This window comes from Dipodomys merriami, unplaced genomic scaffold (genome assembly GCF_024711535.1).
Source record: "Dipodomys merriami isolate MVZ:Mamm:240054 unplaced genomic scaffold, mDipMer1.0.p SCAF_598, whole genome shotgun sequence".
Classification (NCBI taxonomy): domain Eukaryota; kingdom Metazoa; phylum Chordata; class Mammalia; order Rodentia; family Heteromyidae; genus Dipodomys; species Dipodomys merriami.
Window position 1 is genome coordinate 205,113 of NW_027206177.1, and position 26,642 is coordinate 231,754.

Sequence of the window (26,642 nt, forward strand, 5' to 3'; positions counted from 1 at the left end):
TACACTAGGCATTTCGTAAAAATTTACATACACACACACACACAAATGTACACAAATGTGTATATTTTCCCATGAAGATTTCACTGCTTTTATCATATTTTAAAAGGAGTATGTATGAAAAGAAGTTTCATACTCCAATCTTGAAGAGTGAGGATAAATTAAATTTGTCTAATCCCCAAGAGTTTAAAATAGACATAATTTACATCCTGTTAAGCCTATAATGAGAAATTCCTCATTCTGACTTATGTTCTATATGACTTTATACCCTTTTTCAAATTCCTATTTAATCTGTGCTCCTATTCTATCTCCAGCTGTGACTAATAAGTACATTAATCCATGTGTTTACTATTTCTTTTTTTCCCCATTTTCATTCTGTAATTTAGAAAACACTTTAAAATAGAAGGCTTGTTTGGTTTGGTTTTTGGCAAATTTTTAAAACGTGATTATCCTTGTGTGTTTTTGAAAATTATTCATAAACAGCTTCAAAAGCAGGGCTTTGAAAAATAGATCCATAATAATCGCAAAATAATTATTTTTCATATTGTATTGCACATCTTGCAGAATCATTATAATGATTTAGAAAGATGACATATTACTTAGGGTAAAACTACAAATTGGCAAAGAGTTCCAGTAAATATAAGAAGGCATTTCTATGCCAAATTACTCATAAAATTCATTATAGAGATACTGGTGGCACAGTGAGGCGTGGAAGTAAAGAGATATATGTCCAAGGTATGAAATGCTTGAAGTTACTATTGAATTTTTGTAGTGACCATAGCAACAGCATTGCATATGGTGTGTTGAGGTTATTTGCAGAACCATCTAGCACCAATGTAAATTTACAAGCTTCTATTTTCCAGGGAGAAAAATACAGTTTTTTATATGATTGAAAATGCAACTGAGAGTTAATAAAGGTATACATTAGAAATTGAGCTAGAAATATAAAGCCTTGCCCACATTTATATAAACTTAAAATAAGGCATCTTTTTTAAACCGATGCAAAGGAAACCACCCAATGAATAGAACACATGGTATTTACACTGTGAAAGGGGTAGAACTTTTAAAGTATTTTTTTCATTTAAAATCTGTCAGTGCTTAGACTGTGGTGAGCTTAGAAGTAAATGTCATGTAAATGACTGCAGAAAAAAGAAACAAGAGATGCGTACGTCAAAAAAAAAAGAAGAAATACCGTTTAGAAAAATATGGGGGGAGAATTAAACAATCAAGCATGAATCCAACAAATTATTAAGATAGAGCTTGGTATGGCCAGGCCATGAGAAATAAAGAAAGATGAGTAGAATAAGCCAAGTGTCAGAAGAAATTGAAATTTTTCTGGAACTAGAAAGCTTTGGTGGCAATGAATGGGTAATATAAAAGGCAATTATATGGCAGATAATAGCAAGCCTATACTTTACAAGTAGATATAAAATAAATGTAGAACACATTGAAGAAGAAATAGCAGTGCTAATCAAATGGATTGGGAAATCAAAATATCTACCTTATTTGTGTCCAATGAATACTGGTAGAAGCCAATTACTTGGTTTGCAGAACTGGTTTAAGGAGAAACTAAAAGAGTTTTTATGGGGAATTCAGAGGACAATGGGATACAGGACTGAGTCCAAGAGAGGGGACAGAAAGTTTAAGGTGTGGGAAAACATATACTGGATAGTTTGAGATTGACAAACTACGTAGAATAATAACCCCATGCAAAATTTAGCAATGGGAAAATACAGATAGAGACAAAGAAGCAGAAAGATGTAAGAAGGAAACAACACAAAGGGAGTTTTCATGTAGGATGATGTAATCAGGATCTTCATTCAGAAGTATTATTTAGATAGGTTATCTTGGAGAAAACCTTAAGAGAAAAAGAGCCACACACACCCTGAGACTTTATATCTCCAACGGTTTTCCACATTGGCTTTCATGATTTTTTTGCCTGGCCTCACGTTAAACCTCTCAATCTCTGAAATCAGAGTAGCTTAGGTTACAGGAGTGTACCAACTGTATACTACCTAGCTGTATAGTCATCTATATGAAACACAGATGACAAGTTTCTATGTATCTCTTGAGTTCTTGTTGCTGCTTTAATAAATTACTACATAAAATCTCACAAACTATTTTCTAGTTTTCGAGATCAGAAATACCAGTGGGTTTCACAGAGATAAAATCAAGGTATCCTTGGGGCTGATTTCTTCCTGAAGGCATAGGGGAGATTTCATCTCCTTCCCCTTTCTAGCTTCTGCAGGCTGCCTCCATTCTTTGGCTTAGGGTCCCCCTTTTTTTGTCTTCAATTACAGCATCACAACAGCTTCGAATCTTTTTCTTTGATTCTGAGACTCCTGCCTTTTTTGTTCACTAGTAAGAACCTTAGTGATTATATTAGCACTACTCAGATAATCCAGAATATAATCCCATTTCTAGATCCTTAATTATCTTTGAGAATTCTCTCGCTATTTAAGATAACATGGAATAGGACATAAACGTCTTTGAGCATCCATTCTTCCTGCCATCATGTCTGCATTTAAACATCAGATGCGTTGAATTGACTTTCCATTGACTTAATTCTCCTGCGTTAATTTACATTTTGGTAAAATAATAATAATATTAATGTGACATTGATTCATGAACTAGAAAATGAAAATAGTATTTCGTTATACAGTTTTTATTTCAGTTTGTTGTTTTCTACTGAAAGCTTTCAAGTTAAATGGTAAAGTTATTTTTAAATTCTATTTAATGATGCCAGGGTGGCAGTAACAGTAACTTTCTGCCAGTAGCAATATTTTGATGGAAGTATATTTTATATTAAATAAATCATTCTTGGCAGCATCTTATTTGATTCACTGGACTTTTTTTCATATAAAATGTTCTGCTAAAGAGACCTCAAAGCTAGATCAGAGGTTTTTCATTTGTAGATATCTTCAATGTACACATTTCTTAGCCAATGATCTAAAATCATATTCTTAAGCTACTCAATTTTTAGAATTTTATCCATAAAATTAAAGTGATAATGAACCAAAACCTTTATGAATGTTGAAAAATAATAAATTTAAGCTACTACATAGTTGTTAAGCATATTTTCACCTCATCCAGAGCATAGCCTATGAGTTATACTTACTAAAATATTTCTATAAATTCTTCAAATGTATGGTGCTGTTGGTATTATTTGTTAAACCTGTCGACTTTCAAATATGATTATTCCATGCAACAAAATGAATCTTTAATATGAGTATTCAATCCATATTTATTAAAATGGCAGTTTCTTTATGTTAACTGATCAAGTTTTTTGTGGATGGACAAAACAATTACATTAAGAAATTTTCAAAAATTCTATAAAGATACTAGTAACTTGTAAGGGAAAGTTATATTAGTTATATTCAATATAGCATATTCAAAATTAAAATTAAAGTATGCCGAAGGGTAAATGCAAGCAAATTTCAATTACAACCATTCTTTAAGAAATAAAGGTCATAAAATAATTTTTGTCAGTGATTGTTTTGAAATTACCTTCTAGTTGCACTTTTTCAGATTCCTTCCTATAATTCCATGTTCCTATCTCTTTAAGGTCTCTTGATTAAATAATGTACTTTTGCTTTTCTCCTCTATTTTCTTTTCTGTGTGCATGAACCTATCAGATTATTTTCATCTTATTTTATGTAATTTAAGTGATTTTCATATAGCTCTTTGAGAGTCTATCAGAAAAGTCAAACTGGGAGAATAATTTGCTAAATTCAAAAATGAAAGGTCATTATTAATGCTGTGTTACCTGCAATGAACATATGGTCACCCTCCCATGTGTGGTGTGATTTCAACTAGCGGAGGTATAAGCTCTTCAATGAAATAATATTAATAATATTATTGGTTATAAGCTTACATTATTTTAAATTTTTAACAAGTATGTGTTTGGCGATACAAAGAAAACATGCCAGGCACTGATGACTTATACCTGTAATCCGAGATCCTCAAGATACTGAGATCTGAGGATCATGGTTCAAAGTCAGCCAGGGCAAGAAAGTCCATGAGACCCTTTTCTTTAAAATTTTTATTTATGGGCTGGGAAGGTGGCTCAGTGGTAGAGTGTTTGCCTTGCATGCATGAGGCCCTGGGTTCGACTCCTCAGCACCACATAAGCAAAAAGCAAAAAAATAAATAAATAAATAAAATTTTTATTTATTTTTTATTGTGAAAATACTGTACAGAGGCGTTACAATTACATGGGCAAGATAATGAGTACATTTCTTATCAATCATTGCAGCCTCCTCCTTTGTTTCCTCTTCCCATCCCTTCCCATCCTCCCTCCTCCCCCACCCAATTCTCCCCATCTCCCCACCAAACTTGTAAAGTTCGTTTTCAACATAACAACTTGTACTTCTCATTGCTGCAACAGGTCAACCTGTATTCTTATTTAAACGACTCTTTTTTTTAATTTTATTTTATTTTATTTTATTTTATTTGTGAACATACTGTACAGAGGAGTTACAATTACATGGGCAGGATAATGCGTACATTTCTTACCAAGCATTGCAGCCTCCTCCTTTGTTTACCCTTCACATCCCTTCCCAGCCTCCCCCCTCCCCCCCATCCCAATCCTTCTCCTACCCCCCCTTCCCCCCCTCCACCAACGTTGTAAAGCTCGTTTTGGACATGACAACTTGTACTTCTCATTGTTGCAACAGGTCCACCTGTATCCTTAAACAACTGGTTTTTCCCCATCTCCTCCACAAGTTATACTGACATCAAATATAGTGAAAGCAGGGGTTATACCGTGGGGGAGGGACATACAAAGCAACAAAGAGATAATCTTATAAATGCATTAGAAACACATGCATGAAAGAAAAAAACATTAAAATACACATCTAAGGGTTCATTTTCCTGACATCACATTATCTGACCTTTTCCGCTTGACTCATACATATACTAGATATTACAAATAAGGGAAACCATGGGACCTATGTTTCTTTGGGCCTGCCTTACTTCACTTAATATAATTTTTTCCAAGTTTTTCCATTTCCTAACAAATGGGGCAATGTCATTCTTTCTGATGGAGGCATAGAATTCCATTGTGTATATATACCACATTTTCTTGATCCATTCATCTACTGAGGGGTATCTGGGTTGGTTCCATATCTTAGCTATGGTAAATAATGCTGCAATAAACATAGTTGTGCTGGTAGCTTTAGTGTGGTCTTGTTTGTAAACATTTGGGTAAATGCCCAAAAGTGGGATTGCTGGGTCATAGGGGAGTTCTATGTGAAGTCTTTTGAGGAACCTCCATACTGCTTTCCAAAGTGGTTGAACAAGTTTACATTCCCACCAACAATGAAGTAAGGTTCCTTTCTGTCCACATCCCCTCCAGCATCTGTTGTTGTTAGAGTTCTTGATTTTTGCTGTTCTAACTGGAGTGAGGTGATATCTCAATGTTGTTTTGATTTGCATTTCTTTTTTGGCTAGGGATGTTGAACATTTCTTCATGTGTCTATTGGCCATCCTTCTTAGCCACCAGAAAACTGGAAGTGGCTTTGTGGCTCAAAGTGATAGAGTGCACTGCCTTTGAGTGAAAGAGCTCAGGGACAGTGTCCAGACCCTGAGTTCAAGCCCCATGGCCAACAAAAAAAAGAAAGAGAAAAAGAAGGAAGGAAGAAGAAAGGAAGGAGAGAGAGAGAGAGAGAGAGAGAGAGAGAGAGAGAGAGAGAGAGAGAAGACATATCTTTGAGGGTGATTTTATCTATAATAGTTGCACAAGTATTTCCATGAGTGAAAAGTTGAAATTTTATATGTCCTTAAGTCTAATAGATAGTATCCAGTCTTCCTTTGCAGAGTGAATATTCTTCATTACAAAACTGAATGCAGATGGAAAGCAAGGAAGAGTGGGTTTTCTTTGGTTTGAAGAGAGGTTAATTTCAAGTGCTTTTACTTTATCAGAGTACTCCTGACTTGTGTTCAACAATCATTGGTACTAATGATGTTTATGTGCCTTGGAGAAAATTACAGTTTTTCTTATCATTTCAGCATCCAACGTCTTTTTTTCCAATGTCTTTTTATTACAACAGACAAATCTAATTACTTCTGATTAATCTCAATAGCTGGATTTGAATCATGAATAATTCCTTTCTAGTCAAAGTTAAATCCTAAATGTTTCCATGAAATTGTGTTTTGATAAGCAAATTGTGCAAGGGAGACCAAATAAGACATGTTATTAACTTATGCCAGATTGACAACTATAATAAAAACTAAATGTTTATTTAAGTATATTTATTTATACACATTTTATTAAACTTAGCGGGCTTATAAATCTTATTTATCTTCTTTTATTTAAAAAAATCATCCCTTTCTCTTGTCCTTTCAGAATTTTTCCTGAATTTTTCTGTTTTCAGATCTTCCTATATACTTTTTTAATTTTTTTTTCCTGTCTAGTCGCTTGAACTCAAGGCCTGAGCACTGGTCCCTAGCTTCATTTGCTCAAGACTAACACTCCACCACCTAAGCAACACCACCACTTCCCACTTTTCTGAGTAAAACTACTTAGAGAATCTCTGCTCTTAGAGATAAGAGTCTTTCCTGCCCCAGTTGACTTCAAAATGGACCTCAGCCTGCTGTGTTAGGGCCATAGGCCTGAGCCATCAGAGCCTCTTTTTATATATTTATCAGTGGGTGTGTTTTATGGCTCTTTATGTCCTATAAACATTACACACAGAAGTTGAGTCCTGTTCCATGGATATGAAGAAATAAGAGCTAACAGCTTTTAAGCTCTTACTACATGTGAAATGCCAGCATCTCAGTATATTAACTTGTAATCAACCAGATAAAATAGGCACTATATAATCTTTACTTCCTAGTGGAAGAAAAATATGTCAGAATACTTAAAACATCTGACCAGAGTCACATATCCTCTAAGTCAAGCTTGAACTCATTCAGGTTTAAGAGCTACCTGATAGCCAGTCTCAACTCTGATATATCACATATTAGCTTTCAGAACACCCAACACTTATTTTTAGATTTCACAAGTGGTCTGGTCTTAGGTGCACTTTTCTGTGTAAATGATCAATGCCTATTCCTCCTACCATGCCAGAACATAGAACATACTAACATGAAGCCTAGTGTTTGATAGATGAGTATTAGCAGTTAATATTTATTAAGCTTTTGCTATACTAACCCATGCACCTTATTATTTAATACTCATCAAGGACTCTCTGAGGGATCTGTCATTTTTACTTCTACTTTCTGATGAGGAAACTCGAGTAGAAGATATGTTAGAGGACTTGCCCAAGATGACACAGCTAATAAGTAAGGGAAGCCAGGATTGAAAAAAAATCAGAGGTCAAATCCTGGAGTGGTGCTCTGAAGACAAAAATGGAAGGATACAGTAACAGGAATCTAGCTTGGCACATCAGGGAACACAAATGCGTGACATAAAAGGAAGTGCTAAAGGAGAAGACTACAAAGAACCCCTCAGGCAGGGAAACAACACAGATAAACCACGATGGGGGTATATACTGAAGCAAGAGACTGCTCTGTGCATCTAAGGTGTTATTACTGATATCTTGTTACCAATGTGGTATTTATTTTTCTTCTCTTCCAGTGCCACCATGGGCCTTAATAGCCATAGCCATAGTCGCGGTCCTTTTAGTCCTGACCTGCTGCTTTTGTATCTGCAAGAAGTGTTTGTTCAAAAAGAAAAACAAGAAGAAGGGGAAGGAAAAGGGAGGAAAGAATGCCATTAATATGAAAGACGTGAAAGACTTAGGGAAGACCATGAAAGATCAGGTAAAACGCATAGCCCTTATTTATGCATGGATTATGTTTCTGAGAAGTAACAAATAAATGTAGTATTATTTTGTGCCAGAAACTTATAGAAATAAACAAGTTGTTGCTATGTGTCATTGTGGTAGAGATGCCTGCTAATGTTTTCAGTCACTGCTCAACATTCCAAGGAGTCATGGTGTCTTTGACATCTATGTAGGAAGCAAGCATTTACCACCATCCTGATGGCATCCTGGGTCTGCCGTAACAAACAATGCCTGACGGTTTTTATTTCACCTCTTTAACCAGGTCTGACTGGGTTTAGAGTCACAAAAGCAGAATAAAGAGAACCTGATCATTTTGCATTTTGAAGGCTATCTTTCTAACTTTTTCACTATTCATAGCCATTGTTAAATAAGTCAGTTTTATAGCTATTCCATATCTTTGATGAACAGTAGCATTGCTTGCTACATTTTGTTCCAGATCAATAACTAGTTGTAAAAAATAATGAATTATATCAGGAGAAGAAGTAAGAGCCAGTCCAAAAGAATAGGAGAGCAGAAAAGTAAAAGTGGTGTTTCCTTACTTAGAGACCATAACTAAAACCATAACTGCATACTAAATCCATGTGGCTGGGTTATTTTCTTGAGCCTAAGGAAGATACTCAGATTTCCTTTATATTGCTATCTAATTTCACCTAAATTCACTAGACAGGTGAATTCAAGACAAAAGTTACTATTAGTAATGATAATAATGAAATGTCTTTTTATATTTGAAATAACTCTTATGCTGACTATATCTAAGGAACATGTAATTCATAAAAAAGTGTAAATGGGAGATTTTTGATAGAAACAACATTTATAGCTATCAATATTTCTCCTCAGATGACTCAAAAGTTCTATTTATTTCCAAATAGCAACATATACAATAATTTTTATCTGTTTTTCCTATGGTATTACTTGGCAGTCATTGATCTCATAAAATACGTGGTTCTCCTTAAGCACAAGTGAATCAAGTTTTGAAAGAGGCATTTTAGGTAAAGTTGTAGTTTTTTAGTTAGCTACAAACTCAGGACACTAAACTTCTCTTTCCAGTTAGGGTTTTAAAGTCTTTTTCTCAAAGACCCTTTAGAATATAATTATAAGTTTCATAGAAACTCATTTCCCTTCCCTTCTTTTTTTCTTGGTTTCAGAGGTAGAGAATGGATGTAGTGTCCATATTCAGAATCAGGAGAGCTTTGGTTGGAGTAGCAACATTTCATTTTCTCTAACAGTTTCTGATCACTTATCAAAGGCATGCGTATGCATTGAACTACACACAGCTTATCAGGATTTTTCTCTTTGGTAAATTTTTTACATAGAAACTGAAATTTTGATTCATGCTTTTGCTTCATTTCAACACTTTGACACAGATTTCATTACACAGTTTATTGGGAGATAAAGTGTGGAAATAATCTCCTTCATAGACTGAAAAATATGCATGCCATTTTAGCAGTAACTTTAAAAACAATAATTTGAATATACAATACTATCATTTTCATAATTTACCATGGAATTCAAATGTGGTTTTGCTATGTCCTCGAATTAACAATTGTAAGCTCTAGGAAACGTCAATCAATACCTGTAGTATTCTAGGATAAGAAATTTATATTTTTAATTTGTGGAATTTGTTCTGTATCATGTAAGATTCTAATTTATAACATAGTGCAAGTGTATATTACCCCTGTTGTACCATGGATAAATGACTATTGATGGTGGTTAATTTTTTGCATCAATCACCTGTTACTTTGGAGAAGGAAAGAGAAAATGAGTCAAGTAAGGAAGTACTAAGATACTACCTTCTAGGAAACTATTATGCTGAAATACTTAGAATTCCAAGCACTCACAAAAGTGTTTTCTATCACTTTGAGTACATCATAAGGTAGGTCTTTTTTTCTAACTTATATGACAATTCAATGTACAGAATGAAATATAATTGAAATAAATAAAAACAGACCCAAATGATACACAATACTTTATGCTACCATTAAAAACTGGGCGAGTAATTAGTAATGAGTTCTGAACAATGTAAAGGCAAATTAAAATCATTGTTAAAAGGTATATTTTCAAAATCTTAAGCATAATATTTAAGTGAACATGGAGGTGGGGGACAAATTAAGTTCCTGCCTCTCTTAATAAAAAAGAAAACAGGAGAAGTTTTAGATATGATTTCTTAAACCACATAAGTTCCCAGGCAATCAATAACTTCTTACCATTTCAACCCATACCAAAATCATAGAAATTCAAATTTCAGTGTTCATGGCTAGATGCCTATTTAGGAAATTTTTATAACTAAGGCCAAAACCCAAAACATTCAGCAATGATTGCAAAACTAACTATAGGTAATATATTTGTGTTGCCTAGGGTTGAGAGTTAAAGGTTTTATGTTTTATATCTTGAAACTTGGCAATGCTAAACATGCAGAGAAAGAAGTAATTATCTTGCGAAGTACTAGGTCTGGAAAGTTCATTTCTCCATGGTTTTCACTAATGTGTGTGGATATTTTAATTTTTATTTCTTCCTTCTATGTCCTCCTTATCTGTGTTGTGTCTCATGACTGTTCTGGACTGTCCCTTGCGGTAGGTTTTCTCTCCTACTAAACATCCCTAAGTCAACGCTGACATACATTTATTGGCCTGCCAGCTGGGCTCCACAGCCAAGGGCATACCATTCTGACACACATCAAGAGGCTGAACTAAATTGATTTGGGGTCAGGGGAAGTGAGACATAAAGTGTTTTCCTCTTAAAACATTCCTAACCAGGATTAAATACATCAGTATTAGAAAGCTCAAGTTTTACATTGATAGACACAGAAAGGTTAGTCCCTTTGTACTGCCTTTTCAGTGTGCCTCATCAAATCCCATTCCAGACGGTGTGACTTTGAAGGAACAAATACTCCTTCCAAACACCTTTTGAAGGTGAAACTGTATGTATGAGCCCGAAATCCTAGAAACTCAAAAGAAGGCCTGAAGTTTACAACAAAGCTTTTTCAACCACGAAAAAGCTATGCCTAGTGTTACAACTGCTGACTTTACAAGGCTTTTCTTCTCAATTGTTTTCTATAAGGAAAAAAAAATAGCACTGATTTAATAGATCTGAAATGTCTTGCCTAAGCCTAGCATTTGGCATGGGAACCGATTTTATCGCTCTAGGATGAATAGTAGCACTAAAAATTTCAAAACTTTTATGCAGAATAATTGCAGAGATGGTCTTGTACCTTCTATTCTTAAAAAAAAACACTTATGAAGGGTAAACAAAGGAGGAGGCTGCAATGCTTGGTAAGAAATGTATGCATTATCCTGCCCATGTAATTGTAGCCCCTCTGTACAGTATGTTCTCAAATAAAATTAAATTAAATTTAAAAAAAACACTTAGGCAAGAGAAGATTTAATATCTCAGTCATGCCAAGCTGTACTAGGCTGAAACATGATACATAGATTATCATTTCTAAAAGTTTTGAAGAAGTATTTTAACATATAATTGTGTTGCAACTATATTGACACATGTAGACTTTTCAGACAGAAATATTCATTAAATAAGTTGCTAATATTTGTAAAAGTTAAAATCTTCCAAGAAGGCAAACTACCTGAAGTACACTTTCTAAGCACACCCTCTCTGACAGGGCTATTGTCTTATACGCAGCCAAGGTTTAAAAAAATCAATGGGATTCCATAGCCTAAAGTCCTCTAATTAAACTCAGTAGTCTGTGCATCACTGCACTAGCACCTGATCCCTTTTGTGACACCCGTCTCTCAAGTTCAAAGATTAATGCAATTTTTTCAATAATTGTTATTTCCTGCCTTTGGCTGCCAGTAAATTAACATTTTTATATTCAAGGAAAGATACAAGTATAAAATAAATTTCCTAAATTAAATAGTGTAGGCCTAACCAAATTTGTAAAGGGTTTTACACAGATGCCCGTAATAGTAGTCGTTTTCAATTTTTCAAACTCGGAATCCTCTGAGAAGTTTCAAGCAGTATTGAAGGGAAGGAAACATGTGTAGCTGCAGCTCAGCTCTGTTTCCATATTCTTCTCACCTGAGAATGAACTCCGTTCATCTTCAGCGCATGCTGGTATTAGAGGATAACAGTGGAAAGCTGGGTGTAGCTAACTGGAAAAATATTATGAAATTGAAGGACTGGGGTGTCACATTTAGCACCACTGAGGGTGACCCTCTCTGTGTAAGTAGAGTAAAAAGGGAAGGGATCTTTCCTTAGAATAATGAACAGGCAGAGAAAAAACCATGTGTTGTACAGGATGGAGTGGTCAAAGTGGTGGGAACATAGTCTGGTCATTCTGATGCCTATCTAAAGCCTGATTGTACTTCTTACATTTGCATCCTATAAGAATTCTCAGAATCAGTCTGAGAGCTGACAATAGTTGAGATTCTTAGATTTGCCAAAGATATAAAACATTTCACCATGTATGTGCTTTAACTTAATTTCTATAAAAAGTTTACAGTAAAACCTATACACACACACACACACACACACACACACACACACACACACACACACACACAGGGCAATGAAAATTTCACAATCAAAATGCAGGGGATGATATTCACTATATATTCATATTTGTAACTTACAGCTCTTAAAACAGTAAGATGCAAAGAGCCTTTACAAAGCAGAAAGAAAACATCAAGCAACACAATAGAAAAATAATTTTAAGTTATTTTCTGGGTATATCAGTTACTTAGGGAAAATGCAAATAAATAATATAAACTTTTTAATTTTTCAACACTGCTAGTGATCAAAAATACATTTCATATTTTTTGGGGGGTCCGGTCGTGGGGCCTGAACTCTTGGCCTGTGCGCTGTCCCTCAGCTCTTCAGCCCAAGGCTAGCGCTCTACCACTTGAGCCACAGCACCACTTCCAGCTTTTTTCTTTTTGCTTATGTGGTGCTGAGGAATTGAACCCAAGGCCTCATGCATGCAAGGCAAGTGCTCTACCACTGAGCCACCTTCCCAGCCCCTCATATTTTTTATTTCAAATAATGATTTCTAATGAATTATTATAACTTCTTTAAAACAATAAAAATGTACTTTCCTAGAAACAAAACTTCTAATATTAATAAACTTAATAAGTGATACTTTGAGAAAATTTTACACAATAGGCAAATAAGTTATATATTTTGAGTTTTAAAAGAGAGGAGCATTTGAGGTATGTGAGTTGAGCTTTCTAGTCTGTCAATTTGCAGTACATGTAACCTTTCGATATTTAAAAAAAATAATTGGCAAGACTAAGTTTTGCTAATTCAATAGCATGATATTTGTTCTCTTTAATATCAACTTGAATTGTTTACAAATTTGCAGATATAATTCTTTTTATCTTGTAATGTCAAATAGAGACTCAAATCAATTTAGTTCAGCCTAGCTTTCTGTGGAGCTGTTATCAAAATAAATGATAAATGACTGCTGGAATTGGAGCAAACTTTCTCTCAACATGCATTTGCTGGGGGCATGGATTTTTCCACTTTTTCTGTAATCATCATAAATGCATATGTGAAATATAGAGAATTAAAACTCCTTCAGGATTCCTTATTCAACTACTTCCTTTCAAAGAAATTAGGCACCCGAAGTCTACACAGCTCATACATATGACTGCACTTGCATGTAGCAATGATGTTTTACCTGGTGCTGAAGACCTTTTTAAATGACAAGAATGTGAAACCTGGCCTGGTGAATAGCATGTGTATCACACTAGAAAGAAATCAAGCTGTTTTCTCAGAGCCAAATATAGTATTGAGTTAACATTTTCTTTGCACAATTTTACATTTTTGCTTGCCATATTCTGAGGGGCTTTTCCATTGCTTCCATGTTGCCTGCTGATTGGGGGGAAAAATTCCTCGCACAAGTGGAATTTAAAAATACATAAAAAGCAAACATGAATGTGTGTCAGACCAACATATTCCCAGCATCTTAGTGCTTGCTTCTCACAGCTTGGAGGCGTAATTATAGGACCAATTTCACTTGGATTCTGAAGAAAATTCATTTAAATTCATATTGATCCCTTTCCCCTACCTCACAGGCCCTTAAGGATGATGATGCTGAGACCGGATTGACTGATGGGGAAGAAAAAGAGGAACCCAAAGAAGAGGAGAAATTGGGAAAGCTTCAATATTCCCTGGATTATGACTTCCAGAATAACCAGGTCTGAGGGAAAATGTCTTCTAATTCCATTACATTTTCTGAAATTACCAAGTAGAAATTGAAGCAAGATACTTCTTAAAACATTTCGATTGCTGTGAGGGGAAAATGCAATTATCAAAGCTATTGATGAAATAATTTCTAAGTACAGGCAGTTCCCTACTTGCTAATTTAACTTCTGGTAATTAGAATTCACAGTATTCAACAGATTACATCTACTCTGGCACTTAGAGTAGGCAGACAGAATACGAATTAACTTGAAGCAATCAGTCTGTTCCTGAGAGCTCCCTGCCAGGCTTTGCCCCTGGAGTTCCTCAGCATGAGCTGGCACTACCTTCCTTGGGCTTCACCGACTTATCCCTGCTAAGATGTATGAACAGGGATAAACATTAGAAATATACTTTATAATCCAAACATGGCCAGTGCCCTTTGAATTGGGTTACAGTCAAGCAAAAGTTTTGGAAAATGAATGAAACCATTTGATAAAGAATCAAAGATGAAATATTGACAGTGGTTTACAAGTTGTTCTGGCAAGAATACCTGTTATAATATCATGCTGCAAAGTGAAATCCCCAGTAGTCATGGAATAAACAATCTAGAAAAGTAGAAAGATTCCATGAAACCTGCTCCAAAATGACCAGAACAAAAGATGCTAGAAAAGACATTTCTCCTACAATGTCGCACAAAGTTTCATTTCAATGAATGATAATATTATCTACATCTTATTGACAAGGTGACTGTTAATATCTCTCTATGAAAATCTTCTAGGACCCATGACATTGAAATGCTAGACACCAGAATCAAATGCAGTGACAACAGGGGTTGTACCATGGGGGAAGAACATACAAAGAAACAAAAAAAAAAAAAATCACACAGTACAGTATAAGTACATTAAAAAGAACAGCAGCAAAGATAAGACTTCTTGTGTCCCTATCTTGGGGTTCATTTCACTTTAGCATCAGGTTATATGGTCATATGTACATAGCTTTTGACCTCTTCTGCTTGTCCTAGGCATATACTAGTTATTGCAGATAAGGGGGACCATGGGACCTATGTTTCTTTAAATCTGGCTTACTTCACTTAATATAATTTTTTCCAAGTCTTTCCATTTCCTAACAAATGGGCAATGTCATTCTTTCTGATGGAGGCATAGAATTCCATTGTGTGTGTGTGTGTGTGTGTGTGTGTGTGTGTGTGTGTGTGTGTGTGTGTGTAGATAGATAGATAGATAGATAGATAGATAGATAGATAGATAGATAGATAGATAGATAGATAGATAGATAGATAGATGCCCCACATTTTCTTGATCCATTCATCTACTGAGGGGCATCTGGGTTGATTCCATATCTTAGCTATGGTGAATAATGCTGCAATAAACAGTTGTGCTGGTAGCTTTAGTATGACCTTGTTTGTGATCATTTGGGTAAATGCCTAAAAGTGGGATTGCTGGGTCATAGGGGAGTTCTATGTGGAGTCTTTTGAGGAACCTCCATACTGCTTTCCAAAGTAGTTAAACAAGTTAACATTCCTACCAACTATGCACATCCCCTCCAGCATCTGTTGTTATTAGATTTTTCTAATTTGGGAGGGGAAGGAAATAACAAAATGCTGAAATAAGGATACAGTATGACCTATTTTACCAATGAGATGTATAACACAGAATGTTGAAAACAAACTTTACAATTTTGCAGGGGGAGGGGGAGAGGGAGGGAGGATTTGGGGAGGTGGGGAGGAAAGGGATGGTAGGGGGAAAATAAAGGAGGGTGTAACAATGCTCAATAGGAAATGGACTCATTCATGTAACTGTAACCCCTCTGTATAGTATCTTTAGAATAAAAAATATATATTAAGAAAAAACAATGAAATGTGTCAGATATTTAAGAAAATCTTAAGAATAAAAGTTTTATTAAAAATATCAATTAAGAAATAAATTGAAATGCTAGATAAAAATCTGTGGAAATAATTAGGTTGTTAAGAATCTATAAGATAATAGCCCAACTAGGGAAGTTCCAATCTTCCTAGTTCATTTGACTTCACTCATCCTTTTGGTTGAGGAAGAATGAGTAACTGTAAGTACAATTACTACTACAAGAGCATGCCCTAGTAATAGCCAGTTTGGTCAGCAGAGAATGACAAATGTACCAAACACTAGTGCTTAGCTTTGAGAATTAATGTCCAAGGAAAGTACCATACACAGTTGCAAAAATTATGCTCTACATTTAGGAATAGGTAATTCAAATAATGTCTCAACTAATGAAGTTTTGAATAGTTCCCTACAAAGGATATATATGGCTATATTCTTTCATATTTAAAAAGTAATTAGCTCAGCTTCATTATAGCTCTAGCTAGTTATTTCTAGAACACTGAATTCTAGAACATTGCCTATGGGCTTATTTGTTTGTTTACAGGGATAACATTTACAATTAATAGGACATTTATAATACATTTATATTTACAATAAGTAGGACATTTTATATAATTTCTATCACTTCTACCAAAATCAGGAGTTGATTAGGAGAAAAATATTCTATTATTTATATATTCCAAAAAGGGACCTAAGTCATTTTAAGCTACCCTGACATACATTCATGTTTTCCAGGATTTTAGCATCCTTTTATACAAGATTTTTCCCATTTTATTTTTCATTCACATTTACTAGCTGAAATCTAGCAGTATCTCCTAGTTAATCACAATTCTGACACTTGTAAGTGGGCATTGAGTACTATAAGTATCATTTTATTCAGCAATAGTGTTTTTTAAGAAAATAACTTATAGCAGTGATTTGTTTTTCTCAGAAGTAATGAGACAGCTTTTATTGCTTTCTTTTCAGCAAACATTAAATCTAAAAAGTGACATTTTCTTTTCATTATTTAGAAAGTTATACCTACAAAAGAAAACAATGTATAAATGTAATTTTCTTTGCTAATTTAAAATATAAAATGATTCCTATGAGTTAGGAAATAAAGTCTTTGAAACATTGTAGATACTTATTTAGCAAAACTGAAAGACAGCCTCTAAAATACTCTGAGAAAAAATCCCTTGCTAGAGAGAAAGATGTTTTTCTTTTATGCTGAAGTCAAAAGGGAAATTGGAAGAAGTGACTCCATCCCTTATTATCAAAATATCCAAAAATATCTGAAATAAAAATGAGCTATTTTTACAGTTGTACTATATCCTCCATCCAAAAGAAAATTAGTTTCAAAAAAAAGGAGAATGAAGAACTGGCTCACACTTCTCCTTGTCACATGAAAACAAATGTTAAATACAAATTTAGCAAACCAAGAGACAGCTATTTGTTTTACTATCTTTATATGCAAATGCCTCCATTAGTTATTCTTGAACTATCTGTCTCTAACTTGTGTACCTGCATCCTATACTTGAAAGATGACACCACACAACAGGTACACAAGATTTTAAATGGAAGCAAAATGCTCCATATTAGAAGTTGATCCAACTCACCAAAATACACTTACTACAGATATGATGGATCAGTTTTACAGAAAACGGATTTTTTTGCTCTGTTAACTAAAAAAATTCCTGTGACAATTTAGATCTGTACTCAGACTAAGTTCAGACTATGAGATGAAAACCTTTGGAGTGTCTACATTTACTGAAGAGTACACACCTTATATAGTAGGTCTACCTCTTTCTAAGTACAAAGATCTAAACCAGTCTTTTGACGTGAAAGTTCTGCAGGTAGGATATCTAGAATTTTCTATGCATTCCTTTTGTTCATTTGTAAAAATCTCAACAGTGTCATAATCTAATATTCTTAATGAGATTTATGTTTAATAATAAAAATAAATCAGACACTTGATTACTTAGCATGAAAAAGTACATCTGTAATCTCCCATCCTCTTTCGAAGCTCAAATTATATTCCTTTGACTCCATGTCCTATATTGAAATGTAAAATTTATAATGATTTATAATAATGCTATTGTAATTTAAAGGAAAAAGTAGTCAGCATACAAGTATAGGTCAAGTAAGATAAACCTTAGAGAACTTAGTTTCTTTTATCACAAAGTGTTAGCCAATTTGTAAAAAAATTGTATTTAGCTGTTCTCAGACTTTACTAAAGAAAAAAATTCCTACTTTGTAATTATAGACTCGTGATTGTTTAACGATTTATTTCCACTTAGAAATCATGCCCTGGAAAGAAAAACAATGCACGAGAGCTTTTAGCAACTGGAAAGTTATTTGATTGCAACCCTTTTGCAAGTATGAATTCCATATTTAACTGTAATCAGCAACCTTTTAAAAGCCTCTTTTGTGCTTAAAACTAGGCTTCCCAGAGCTTGCATCTGTCATAATTGGGTCTCTGAAGTCTAGAGAGTTCATTTCATTTGCCTTCCATGTTCAGGTTTGTAAAAGAATGAAAATGTGTTAAAAAGCAAAGAGGAAGAGGGGAGCGATTACAATAGGCAGCACTGTGAGCAAATCAATCTTTCCCAACATGTCCACTGATGTTTGTGCTTACTTTCTGTCACACATTTCAGCTTCTCGTAGGGATCATCCAGGCTGCTGAGCTGCCTGCCCTAGACATGGGGGGAACCTCTGATCCTTATGTGAAGGTGTTTCTGCTGCCTGACAAAAAGAAGAAATTTGAGACAAAAGTCCACCGGAAAACCCTGAATCCTGTCTTCAATGAACAATTTACTTTCAAGGTATATTTTTCTTGTGTTTACGTATAACCTTTCCTTTATTGTTTTAGATAAAAAAGACTGGCTTTATCCTGACATGTAGTCACACATGGATTGAACAGTTATTCTGGGATGTTCAATGACTGTATTCAGACTCTTGAAAATCTTTGTCCTCAGTCTAGTGAGGATTCTGCTTTGCACTTAAATGGGGTCAAGGTCAGACTCAGCTCTATCTTTTCAGAAAGAAATATAGATTTTTTTTCATATTTAGAATGTCATAGTCACATCCACAAAGTAAGTCTGCTTCAAATGGGCAGGTAGAATTAGATATCTACCACTCCTATGTTCACCAAAAATAAAGCCAAAGGAAAGAAATTATTATTTTCCTGAATTTCAAAGTTCGTGAAAATAGATCAAGCTAGTTCAATCACTGAACCAAGCAAGCTATGTTGCAGTACTTGCATAGTACAAATGAGCCATGGTCTTGTTACAAAAATCCTGGGTATGTAGAAGCAGTAGTTGAACACACTAAACCCCTTACTCTTTTATCAATAAAAAGATTGTGTGCATTTTGGTGGATTGTTGTCTGTATGTCTAGCATTTTTCATTTACTCTAGGATCTTCCCTGATGTTCTTTATCTTGTCAAGATACTTCAGTTGACAAACAATAAACAAGAGACATTCTGACCATATCATAACTTGTCAGTAAAACATGCCCTGCAGGCCTCAGGGATCTTTGTAACTCTTGGCTTGAAGGCATTCATAAAAACGATTCTTTTGATGGAATATGTGAAATTATTTTAAAATGCATTGCTTAGAACAATGCACTTCTGAAAAATGAAATGTCTGTGGCTATGCTAGCAGGCAGATTCGAAATCACCCTGTCCATCAACCATGCTTAGTAATAACATGTGCTGAGGCAGCAGCTACGTTGATGGGAAATAGAATTGATGAAGCTGGGGACAAAACTTGTTTCTTTGAACCTGGATTTGAGTTTTGTGAAGAAGCAGTGTCTTCCTAACTCATTCTGAAACATCTGAGTTTTTCAAGACAAAAGTCTTTTCACAATGGTTCTAAATAGAGGGTGTGAATATGGTCAAAATACTTTCTGTACATGGGTGAAAATAGAACAGTGAGGCGTATTGAGATTGGTTTAGGAAGGAGAAAAGGGAGAAAACTAGGGAGAATGACCAAAGACATGAGACTGATAAAGGTCCATTGCAGACATACATGGACATGTCAAAATGAAACCATCTTGTACAACTAATTGCTAATAATAATTATATGGAGAAAAAAATAAGTCTATAATGGTTCTGTGTCCAGTTAATTTAAAGTAGCAGTAATATCATTCTGGAGATTCTCCGGTTTTTTTATCAATGCTCCAGAAAATATGAGGTAAAATAAACTTTAAAAACATTCCAGACAATTATCAACAGCAGCTGATATGTTAAGCCTTATTTAGGAATAGTTTCTGATGAGAAATTAGTAAGCAGGAACTTACATTATTTGAAACAATATTGTGTTGCTTTCCTTTATTTTGAATTACCTACAAATGATTTTTTAAATATATTGCTAATGATTTTATTAGTCATTTCTATGACACAAATACAATTCCTCAGATTTTGTAACTGGCTATAATTTTTTACAATTTCTATTTTATTCCATTCATAGTGGAACAAACCATAAATGTTTAAGAAATATGTCAACTTTTCTAGAGAAATGATTAATTTCTCTAGCAGACAGTGTAGATTGAAATGCAACCAGAAATATGATAACAGGAATGAAGTGTGAGACAAGATCACTGACTTTAGAACTGAGTAAAATCTTCTTAACAGGAGCTCAACGTGCCCCAACCTAAACTCATTTTTTTCTATAAAGCAAACTTCCACCTAAAGGAGATATTAATTGATAATAAGTATTTCTTAAGTACCAACTAGGTGTTGTTTTATATTTATTTACTCTTAAAATGGCCCCACAAAATAAATACTATGATTATCACAATTGACTAACAAGGAAGCTGTCAGCTATCATAATTAGCTCCCTTTTTCCATGTCATTCAGCTAGAAAGTTATTACAATTAGGTCCACGTCTCTAACTCCAGACACAGGCTCTTGATTGTTGTGATGTCACTACAATCACCAAAAACTCTAGAGAGACTTTAGAACTATAATAAAACATGGAAGAATTTATCACTGTTGTTTCCTCCATTGAATTTCAGCTCTCTGGATTTATTCTAGGTTCCTCTTAAAATGGAAAAACATCATGCCTATTTTGTTTATTTTGGTCAGTTGTGGGGCTTGAACTCCAGGCCTGGGTACTATCTCTCAGCTCTTCAGCTCAAGGCAAGCTCTCTACCACTTGAGCCATAGCACCACTTCTGGTTTTCTGGTGGTTAATTGGAGATAAGAGTCTTATGGACTACTTTCTTCCTGGCTGGCTTCGAACCATGATCCTCAGATCTCAGCCTCCTGAGTAGCTAGGATTATAAGCGTGAGCCACCAGCACCCAGCTATGCCTAGTTTTTAATTACAATATTTTAACAAAGATTACAGACACCATGAATAAATGACAAAAAATAAATTCTTTAGAAACCAAAAAATTGTAATACATATATGGTCAAGTATTTTGCTCCTCTTAATAGATTGACTTAATTGAGAAATGTTTAATGGAGAATAAGACACCCATTTACACTGATAAAATAGTACGTGTATGAAAATTGATCAGACTTTTTTCCTCCAGTCCTGGGGCTTGAACTCTGGGCCTGAGCACTGTCTCTGAACTCCTTTTGCTCAAGGCTAGCACTCTATCACTTGAGCCACAATGCCACTTCCAGCTTTTTCTGTGATTTATTGGAGATAAGAGTGCCACAGACTTTTCTGCCTGGGCTGGCTTCAAACTGCAATCCTCAGATCTCAGCCTGCTGAGTGGCTAAGATTACAGGCATGAGCCATCCGTGCCTGGCTGATCAAACTTTTAATACAAGTCTAAACAGTTTTTAATGTGGCATTTCTACCCAGTTACTGAAGTGTAGTTTACTTGGATTACACTGCTTTCCCCTGAATACTAAAAATATCACTAATAAACTTTCCGACCCATAGCATCTGTCCCAGATACATCTGAACAGCTGGAGAATTCACCAGTTCTTGGCCTTTTGCCACTATTCATGCTGAAGTGTCATACCTACGAATGAGCTGCAAGATCCACGTTATAATGAGTCTCTGATATTCAAAACATCCATTTTCTAGTCAGTCCCTGTCAATCAGGAAATTATTTCAAAGAGTAGGTGAGGTATCTTGTGAATTTCATTTAACTCCTTTCATGCTCATGCATCTCTCTTAATAAGTTTTGTTGCACTAAACTGTGAGGTCCAAGTAACTTTGAAAGAGTTAATGGAAATTTCAAAACAAGTTATTTCATCTGTGAGTAAGATATACCCTGACAATATAACAATGATAACAAAATGATAACGACAATGATAACAAAATATTCTGCAAGAGAAACTCAGAGTCACATGTAATTGGCTTGTTTATTACTTTATAATTCTTAAAATATTTATAGCATAACTAATAGTAAGATCCATTATTAATAATACAGCTTATAATACTTTGCAATAAAATGATAAATCACCATGACAAGTCTGCATTTGCTCAAAAAGAAAAGGAAAAACAGAAAGTTCACTTTCTCAAACAAATACTTAACAGATGGTTTTAAGCGGTTTTGTTTGTTTGTTTGTTTGTTTTGGTGACTAGACATCTTCTCTTCCTCTCTTTTTATGTAGGTCCCATACTCTGAGTTGGGTGGCAAAACTCTGGTGATGGCCGTGTATGATTTTGATCGCTTCTCCAAGCATGACATCATTGGAGAATTCAAAGTCCCCATGAACACAGTGGATTTTGGTCACGTAACTGAGGAATGGCGTGATCTGCAAAGTGCTGAGAAGGAAGAGGTAAGACAATCATTAACATTACTGAAGGGACAAATTGTCCTTTCCAGGTCTTGCTCATTTAACAACCTATTGCAAACAACAACCTATCACACTCTTTACTGAGTGTGATATAGGCCATAGGCTTTGACAGCTGGCAAAATAGGGTCAGAGAAATGAGATAATCTCACGAAAAAACATTCTGGTCTTCTGGGGGTTATTGCAAGAGAGAGTTTTAATTCTATAAATGACTTCTCTGGATACACACACACACACACACAGACACACACACACACACACACACACACACACACACACACGACTTCTTTAAAAGGACAGTGAAAAATCATCTCATTTCTTTGTGTTTTTCCACAACCATTTTGGTTTTGTTTCCTTCATGGTTTCAACAGCTATTACAATGAAATAAAGTGGTACTTTTTCCACAATTGTTCTGCATCTCACAGACAATGTGCTGCTTCTATGAGCATGATGGTTAAAACTTCACAAAGTCTGGTAGTAAATACGCCTTTTACATTCCTTGCCTTTGTATAATCCTCTTCATGTTATGTTTTCCTGGTTTTAATAGTTTATACCCCAGTGTTTTGTGGGAGTTGAAAAGGACAGCTCAATATTCTTGGTGTGTTTTTGCTCAGTAGAAATGACTTCTATTTGATGAAGCCCCGCTCACCAGACACTGGTGTTTTTCTTGATGAATATCACAGCAGTCCAATATAGAAAAGCCAGCCCTTTACCTCTGCAAATTCCTAAAGCAACTCCTTTCCCAGCTATTCTTTTAGATCCTGACACATGACTATAATTGCCAAGGGATTGCAAATAGCATTGCCACTTAGAAACTATATCTCTCTCTAAGCTTTAGTAAAATGTGGTCATCTCTGGGCTACATGGCCCAGAGAGGCTGGACCACCACAGAAATTCTGCCCAGCCATTTACAGCTACAAGCTTCAAACGTCTAACACAATGAAAAGTTTTACAAGATTGCTGATTGCCATAATGAAAATGGGTTTTGTTTTTCTCTCTAACATCATTATTTGGAGGTATAAAACCTCTTAACTTAAGCTCTATCTTTCTATATCTCATCCAAATAGGATAATAAAAACTTTTTCCTGTAGTAATAAAAACTTATTCTGTAGTATTCTAGTTTGAGCCTAAGGCTTTTTACTTGCTAGGAAAGTGTCCTGCCACTTGAAACACATCCCCAGCCCTTTTGGCTTTAGTTATTTTTCCTTTTTGCTGGAAACCAACATTGGACCCTGATCTACTTATTTATACCTCCTGAGTATCTGGAGATTGTACACATAAATACTATGTGTGACATTGATTGAGATGGAGTCTTAATATTTTTGGCCTATTGATAACCACTTCTTTTCTCTATAAAATTTTTGTCACCAAATTTATTCAAAAAAAATCTTCCATATAAAAATATTTGTTGGGGCTGGGAAGGTGGCTCAGTGGTAGAGCGCTTGCCTTGCATGCATGAGCCCTGGGCTCCATTCCGCAGCACCACATAAGCAGAAAAAGCCAGAAGTGGCGCTGTGGCTCAAGTGGTAGAGCGCTGAAAAGCTGAGAGACAGCGCCCAGGCCCAGAGTTCAGGCCCCACGACGGCCCCCCCCCCTAAAAATTGTTGTATATTACTATATTCCTAGAAATATACTCTCATGTTTTTCAAGTGAAAACAATAGGTGTCTCTGTTTCATGAGACTCTCATGTTCCCTCTTGACTTTGGTGACCTTGTTTATGGCCAACTGAACTTGTTTCTGGAGTATTTCTGAGGTTCTCTCTTAACTGATCTGTTTTCTAGTACTGAGACCATTGACAGGCTACTTCATGAGTCAAGCTCTCTCAAATTCCGTTTTGTTTGTTTGTTTGTTTGTTTGTTTTGTCGGTCATGGGGCCTGAACTCTTGGCCTGGGCACTGTCCCTCAGCTCTTCAGCTCAGGGCTAGCACCCTACTACTTGAGCCACACCGCCACTTCCGGCTTTTTCTGCTTATGTGGTGCTGAGGAATCGAACTCAAGGCATGCAAGGCAAGCAGTCTACCACAGAGCCACCTTCCCAGCCCCTCAAATTCAGTTTTTAATCTAGCAAATGATCTAACATTATTCACTCCTTCACCTATAGATTAAATAGAATACAATGTAAAATACCTAGCATAAAGTTTGGTATGTAGCAACTAATCAATAGTTAAGAGAGCTCCAATTCTTTTTTTGTTTTTCTGTGGTTGTTTGTGGTTATTTTTTTATAACCACCCACTCTTTTTTTATTATTATCTTCAATGGTTGTATGGAGGAGTTTTCAATTTAATTTATCTATTTATGTGCACCTGTGTGTTGATCGGGCACCTTTTCCATCATTTTAGTTTGTTCTATTTTCTTTCTGTGTTTTCATTCCTCTGTTTGCTCTGTCCTTTTCTCTTTATTCTTTTTTCATCACCCTTGTGGTTACTGAACTTATTAAAAATTTTTAATAGTAAATAAGTCTTCCATTATGTTTTTAACTCTGGAAACTCTTCTTTGATCTCTACCCAAGAATAGTAAATTTTTGTTTTAGTGAGTGACTAATTCCTTTATTATGACATAGGAAATCCCATAAAATAGATGACTAGCTTGTCACATACCACTGGATGACTAGACCTAGTTAGAAACTCTCACAGTAAAGGAAATAAGTTCCAATTATATTTCATATCTGAAGAATGGCTTATTCTCAGTGATATGAGCTCTCTTTTCATGTTACTGTCCATTAACTGCATGAGACTATAGTTGTGTGAATAAATTGAAGTTTAGATTGGTTTAACTTCTTATAATTTTAAAGAATTTGTTTTTTCCATTTTACATGTGAATATTTGTTTGTAATTTTAGAATTACTTTCATCTAATAGTGCTAAATATTATTTTTAACATTTAAAAGATAAGTTGAATGATGCCAAAGAAAAGTGAGAAAAAATTGAAGAAACGGCTTTTGGAATCTACAAGTGGAACTCTTCACCTTAATTGGCTGTTAATTAAAGATGAACTTAAACAGGTCAAATCAGCATCTCCAATTTCGATAGAATAGCATAAGGAGTTTGGGGGTTTTGTTTATTGGGTTTTTTGGTTTGGGAGTTTTTTGCAGGGGGCAGTGCCTGAAAATTAGCAGCTGCTAAAATTCTAAGGTGATGAAACAATTGTTTCATTTACAGAAAGGCTTCCAATAGGAAAGGGCTTAGCTGGGCATGATGACTTTTTGAGATTTTCTTTTTCTTTATCATTCAAATAATAATTATTCACATCACTTGTAGATTACTGAAGCCAACTGTCATACTTTAGAATAATTCATTCATTCCTTTAATATGTTCTCATAATTACTTTAAGCATTAAATCAGGAGCTATGACTATGTTTTTCTCTTCTTATGACTTTATGACCATTTTAGAAAGTTGAGCTCAGTCCATCTATATCAGACATTGTGGTTTTATGCCACATCAAGAGATTTTGCTGTTTTACATTTTGTTCCTTTTTAATTCTCCCATCCTTACGCTTTGCAGTAATATCTCTAAAAAACAAAAGTGTGAAAAATAAGTACTATCAGAAAACAACTGGGCCTTTTTTTTTTGGTAAAGGGAGAGATTCTGCTCTGATGACTATAAGTGTCTATTTCTTGACCAGTACTCTTTCGTCTCCACTTGAGAACAAGTCTATCGCCTCTGCTTTGTGTGGAATTCATTAAAGAGTGATTTTTAAATGAGATTCTGTAATCTAGTGCAAATAGAAAAAAAGAGAAAGAAAGAAATTGATTGCTGAATTAAAACAAGTTGGGACATAATTTAATTAGTACCTAAGCAGAAGGGAAGAGAAACTACTTTAGTGTCTTAATGGAAAATCAATTTTGCAAGAAAATTTCACATTTTTAAGCTTAATTAGAAAAACATTTACTTCACAGAAAAGCATTTGGAGAACACATATTCGATCAAATGACACAAGTTTTTTGGCTTCCAGTGGTCAATTACTGGATACTTCTTTGGAATGGGTCAAAGTTATTGTTCCCTATGGTACTTTTACAGCCAAGGAGTATGAAAAAAACTGATGCTGTTCCTATATATGGTGTGTGTGTGTGTGTGTGTGTGTGTGTGTGTGTGTGTGTGTGTGTGTGTGTGTG

At 35.0% G+C, this 26,642-nt stretch overlaps 1 protein-coding gene across 3 annotated transcripts in view; it reads left to right on the top strand.

The window, feature by feature from the left end:
- The window catches only part of LOC138813399 (synaptotagmin-1), a 337,314-nt gene that overhangs the window by 184,562 nt on the left and 126,110 nt on the right, over positions 1-26,642 (top strand). For 2 of the 3 annotated variants that reach the window (XM_070001793.1, XM_070001791.1), the window contains exons 3-6: positions 7,577-7,761; positions 13,811-13,933; positions 18,427-18,594; positions 22,349-22,516. In XM_070001793.1, coding sequence (XP_069857894.1) covers positions 7,577-7,761; positions 13,811-13,933; positions 18,427-18,594; positions 22,349-22,516 — 644 coding nt within the window. The remainder of the gene's footprint in view (positions 1-7,576; positions 7,762-13,810; positions 13,934-18,426; positions 18,595-22,348; positions 22,517-26,642) is intronic. The other variant, XM_070001792.1, reaches the window with a different exon arrangement.